The sequence below is a fragment of the Poecilia reticulata genome, linkage group LG17 (genome assembly GCF_000633615.1).
Source record: "Poecilia reticulata strain Guanapo linkage group LG17, Guppy_female_1.0+MT, whole genome shotgun sequence".
Taxonomy (NCBI): domain Eukaryota; kingdom Metazoa; phylum Chordata; class Actinopteri; order Cyprinodontiformes; family Poeciliidae; genus Poecilia; species Poecilia reticulata.
Genome location: NC_024347.1, coordinates 20348946 through 20354877, shown reverse-complemented (window position 1 = coordinate 20354877; position 5932 = coordinate 20348946). Strand labels below are relative to the sequence as shown.

Here is a 5932-nt window from a genome sequence, read left to right as displayed (position 1 = left end):
ACAGCTTCTTCCACAACTACCCATACGATTCTTTGAATATTCCTTATTTTGTTATGAGGGCAAACTTTATTGCATTTTATTAGGGATTTGGTGAGACACCGGTGCAAAATAAAGTTAGAGAACAATATATATATATTTTTTTTATTTTTCTTTTTTTTTCCAAATACAGATTTGAAAGGTCTGCTGTCCATTTGTATTCATTGCCCACGAGTCCATACTTAGTGCAATAACCGTTTACTAGCTTTACACCAGCATATTTCTCTGGTACATTTCTACCAGCCTTGCAAATCTGGAAACTGAAACTTGTACCCAAGTATCTTTAATCATAAAAGCTCAGGCTCAGACAGATTGGATGCAGTGATGAGAAGTTCAGCTCTTTTAATTGAATACATCTTTTTGCACTCAGTGTTTTTGTGAAACGCCTCATACTTGCCTAATTTTGTGTATTTATTCTGTTAAAATGTTGAAGCAGCAATTATTACTTTTGTGTAATATTTTAATAAAACATTTAGTTGCCATTAAACACAAAAATAAATTAACAAGCCTGTGCTATTTTGCATTGCAGGCAAATCTACCAAACAAAACCTTAATAATCATACATTTTTATTTTATTTATATTAAACTGCTGCCAGATGTTGCTTCATTTATGGGTGTCAGTCATATTTATGATTTTTTTTTTTGATGCAATTTCCTCCTCACCACTGTCTACTGACTGAGGTGACAGAAAAATTCTCCACCTGACTGCCACTTCTGTCCACCTCCCTGTTTTCACATAATGGTATGATCCTATATCCTCACATATGATTGGCCACAAGGCCACCATGTTACCAATTAAAACAGAGTTCTGCTGTAGCAGAGCACAACCACTGAGAGGGAGAGCTGAGCAGAGAAAGGCAATAAAAAGGGGAGTCAGCTTTAACTTGAGTCAGCTCTCCTGATTCTGGCTCCTCATTTTACTTGTACCATCTGCTTCTCTCTCCTGGGTTGTTTGACTTTTTTAGTAGTTGAATTTTGATCAGATGTTTATCTGTGTTCTGCCTTAGTTATGTTTTGTTTTATTTCAAAATTCTGAAAACCACTTGCGCTTTTTCTTACACTTCACGATTATGACCTACTTAGTGTTGACCTGTTACTTGAAATCTACTTAAAATACATTGAAGGTTGTGATTGCACCAAGCCAAAATGGTGCTGCATTTCTTTTCCCTTAATAGTAGAAAACAAATCAATAAGGCCAGCAGTTAAAAATGTAAATTAATTTAGGGTATATCACAATTATATAACTCTCATTCAGCAGCAAACAAACAACGCTCCACTGTAGGAGGGCTTTTAAGTAAGCTTTTTAAAACAAAACAAAATAAAAATGTAGTGATATGAATGTCAGTGACAGAGGATTGACATTTATATCAATCCTAATGTTTATTTCTGATCAACACTTGAAACAAATGTAAATTCAGATTGGAAACAATTAGGAGATGACATTTAAAAGAAAACGTGTTATGCAGATTATGCTTTACATATTGCTATACCACCTGCTTATCTCTTCAAAGCCCACAAAAACAAACTCCTGTCACAGCCAGCCTCAAAACCTTGAATTTGAATATAAATAGTCTGAGCTGTGACACCACAAACACTTTGTTTTCTTCAACATATTCCCATGGGAAGTCAAAAATAAATAAATGTACGCTGATAGCAGCTGTTGAGAACAAGCTTTGCTGTTTTAGCAATCAGGCACATGAGAGGTTTTCCACTTTTTTCTAGTGGTTAATGGTGGGAATAAATAAAAGAGCCTTTTTGCAAAAAGCACTGTAATTACCCCAACCTCACTCTGATATGGGACTTAAGCATGACAGACACATCTAATCCAAAACCTTTCTACTGTGTTCACAGCATTAAATCCAAACCTGATGCCTGCCACTGGTTCTTTGTAAGGTGACTGAACCATGAAAACACAGCTGCAAACACAGAAGGCAAGAAGATGAAGTGGGGACAATTATTATGGCAGATTAATTTGATTTTAGCTGTAAAATGACAGAATTTCTTGCAGCAATTTTTCAAATGGTAAGATGTCAATATTTTTTTTTATTTTCAAAGAAAGAGTATGGGGAAAATTTTGGGTTGMATCCCTTGGCCTTCGATTATCGGACACAGTGAAGGGTTTTGACATGGGAAGGGTGACACAAGTGCTAGGGGCAAAATTAAACATAAATCTAAGGCAAATCAGTTTGACTCTAAGGATGGTTCTCTTACGCATTTGTCTTACTGATCAATGTGAATAGGCATCAGTTTTTTCAGAAACATCAGCAGACCTGAAGGCAAGTTTGCCATGCAGCTGTCACTGTATGATGTGTTTATGCATTAATTTGCAAGTAGAGAAGATAACGGATGATTTGGAATTTTAATCCCAGGTGTCAACACTTGCAGTTTATACATAAATAATCCATAATGTGTTACAGTCTGAGCAGAACCATGYTTATGATGTATACCACAAAATGTATTTCAGAACCAAAATTAACAGCTTTTTTTTTTATTTATTTTTTTTTACATAAAGCCGAAGAAATAGAAAGCATGACAATAGACACAAGCATACACAAAWCCTTCTTACCTGTACTGAATTGTTTCTGATGTGGTTGAAGCTCTCAATTTGGTCATGAGAATTCGTACTATGTTGAAGAGGAAAACAAAGTTTATCTAGCAAAAAGGGAGAACAAAACATAGTTGAGCTCTGTGGTAATGACCTGGCGTGAAGAACACARAGGACAATTATCTGGTCAGAACAGACAACTCAGTGAGCTTTTGGTAAGCTTACTGCGCCGTCTGTAAGCTGTGAGAGCACAGAGCAGCCCGAGTCAAAGCACAACTCAAAGCAGAGCAGGGAGGAGCACGATATATCAGAGCATCCAAGGTAGTTCCAATAATAATACATGATTATAAGGGGTGGTATAAAACTGTCCCACAAAAAGTATTTTTTTTTTCATTTTTTGGAAATGGTAAGATTCACTTTATAGATACAACATCTGGATGCCATAAAGGAATAGGTTTATGGCATCCATAAATCTATTCCTTTATGGGTAGCTGTATCCATAAACACTTTTGTGTTTAAACTAGTGCCAAAAAAAAATAAAAAATGAAGCCATAAAACAGAAGTCACAATCAGTTGTTATGTTGTTTTTCAATGCAGACATTTTATGATGATCAGGTTTAAAAAAAAAGAAAAAAAAACTTTTGGGCCATGGCTTCTATGTGTGGCTCTACCACACATAGAAGATGATTTAGTGTGTTGAAGAGCATGGTCCTGAACCATGTCTGTGCTTTCTATGACTACAGAAAGCACAGAGTTTGTTTTCTGACCAAAATTCACTTTCTAACAGGAATTTATAAAATTCCTGTATATGCAAGCAATAAACAAACTGGAGCTGAGGGAGAAGACTACAACACAGTATATGCAACAACACGACACATACAAATGAAGTGAGTATACAGTCAGACCATTGTTTGTGAGCATAATGTTTGTTGGGTAACAAAGTGCTTTATTTTGTTATGTTAATACTTTTGATACGACTTCTGTCTACTTTCCTCCTAAATATTTAGCATAAATTAGCTGTGGGCAAAATGTTTTTCTCCATGTGGCAGCCAAATAAGCCCGGTGAAGAAAGGAAACGATTGAGCACAGATCCTGTCTGAGGATTTTAGCTTCCCTGCCTTCTACCACATGAGTAGGGTTGGCTTAATGTTACTTTTTAGGGTCAAACAATATCGTATGAGAAACCTGACTTCAGATCAAATTGTAAATTTTAAGTGGGGAAACAGTGTCCTCAAAATAACATGTCACCAACTACTTAGTGCAATTAAACTGTCATGAGTAAAACACTGACTGATATGAGGAGAAAGACAGACTTACAAAAATCACAGCATTGCTGCTCAGTATAAAATATTCTTGTGACAGTCGTTTGTAGGATAACAGATGAATGTCTATGCGCGTTAGAATAACAGATGTTCAGAACTGCAGCAGATATTTTATCTGTAGAAATATTTCCACACTTTTAGTTTGATCACATATAATTACTTTGTCGCARATAATCATTTGTCTCTGTAGTGAATATAGGTTGACATTGCTCTTCAAAGAGTAYTTTAATAATCACCTGTTTTTTTTAGATCCTACATACCATAATAATCACCTACATTTTTTCAAACTTGCTGTCCTATTTTGATATATCATCAAATAAAACATCACTTGAACTCTGGTTAGAGCTTCTTTCAATACTATCTTCCTTGGTGGACATTGAGTTATATGAAGTGATGCCTGGGTTTGATGTTGCAAACATAGGGCATCAGTCTACTGCAACATTTTCTGCCATGTTCTCAAGTGATTTGGGTTTGTTTCTCCACATAATTTGCAACTTTCAGTGCGGAAATAAGTAAAACTCTGGTAAGCCATCCCAAACAAAACTCACAATAAGAAGGTGTAAAAAAAGTGCTGATGGTATTGAATTTTTTCTAGTGCAAAAAGTAAATCTTTAACATGTTGAAGATTCTTGCAGCTACTGACCAGAAGCACAAGAATAATTGGTCCCTGATAAATGTAGTCCATATATTTCCCAGGTTCTTTACCAAACCAGCATCTGTTGAAAGCAAAAAAAATACAATGAAGAAATGTACATTTAAACAATCTTAAACAAATCTAGATGAAAAAAATGCATCAATCTTTCCTTTCTTTTGTCATGTTAATGCAAACAAAAAATACTTACTTTTCATTTTCATAATACAATTTTCCGATAGCCCAAGCCACAATTATTGGACATGGAATGCCTGGAATACAGACAGGAAAGGTGATCTAAGTTACATATTTTGTTTTCTTCTGACTTTTGAAGTAATGATCTCCATTAATCTCAAACAGTAGCAGTGAAAAAACTAGGTCAGAATAATCAGTTAATGGTGATATTAAAAAAGCCAACACGACAAAAACATCTACCTATTATCCYTCCCTGAAAGGGTTTCACCTAAACTGCACTTTACAGCTAAAGACACTCAACAGACATAAACCACATCATGGGAGCCAAAACTAATTTTTTCAAACTGATGATGGATCCAAAGTGTAAGGAAAATACTGAGGATGCTTTGACATAGTAAATATCTAAGAAAGATTTCTGTCATATGCTTTAAACTTTCCAATATTAAGTTTGACTCCTATCTGTTTGAAATGGTAAACAAATAAAACATTTAAACAAATCTGTCAAATGTCACATGAGTTGAATTTTGAATGTTCATCAACTACTCTATGCCAGGCACATCAAAGTTTCATCAACTGATTAAATTTGAACAGTTATTAATTTTTTTTTTCTCTTGAAAGAGAAAAGTTTTTTTCATTACAACAAAGTTGTTTATTTAACAATGGACTCAAATAAATCATGGATTTGGTTTGAATAATTTTATTTATTGTTTACTAGACAGCTCCTCCTTGGGGTGCCACCTTATCGTGGTGGAGGGGTTTGAGTGTCCCAATGATCCTAGGAGCTATGCTGTCTGGGGCTTTATGCCCCTGGTAGGGTCACCCAAGGCAGACAGGTCCTAGGTGAGGAACCTGATAAAGCGCAGCCTGAAGACCCTTATGATTAAAAATATCTTTGGATCTGGCGTTCCCCCGCCCGGATGCGGGTCACCGGGGCCCCACTCTGGAGCCTGGCCTAGTGGGGCCCTGTGGGGGGCTCTCCGGGAGTATGGGGAACCGGGCCCTTTGATACGGGCTGTCAGGTCCCTGTATGACCAGTGTCAGAGTCTGGTACACATTGCCGGCAGTAAGTCGGGCTCGTTTCCGGTGAGAGTTGAACTCCGCCAAGGCTGCCCTTTGTCACTGATTCTGTTCATTACTTTCATGGACAGAATTTCTAGGCGAAACCAAGGTGTTGAGGGGATTTGTTTTGGTGGCCTTAGGATC

At 36.5% G+C, this 5932-nt stretch overlaps 1 protein-coding gene across 2 annotated transcripts in view; it reads right to left on the bottom strand.

Annotated features, from left to right (window-relative positions):
- The window catches only part of LOC103479716 (corticotropin-releasing factor receptor 2), a 105504-nt gene that overhangs the window by 63024 nt on the left and 36548 nt on the right, over positions 1 to 5932 (bottom strand). The window contains exons 7-10 of one of the 2 annotated variants that reach the window (XM_008434311.2): positions 4746 to 4806; positions 4547 to 4619; positions 2603 to 2688; positions 7 to 1952 (exon numbers count right to left, since the gene is read on the bottom strand). In XM_008434311.2, the coding sequence (XP_008432533.1) occupies positions 1838 to 1952; positions 2603 to 2688; positions 4547 to 4619; positions 4746 to 4806 (335 nt within the window). In that variant the 3' untranslated portion in view covers positions 7 to 1837. Of the gene's footprint in view, positions 1 to 6; positions 1953 to 2602; positions 2689 to 4546; positions 4620 to 4745; positions 4807 to 5932 lie in introns of those variants that run through there. The other variant, XM_017309957.1, reaches the window with a different exon arrangement.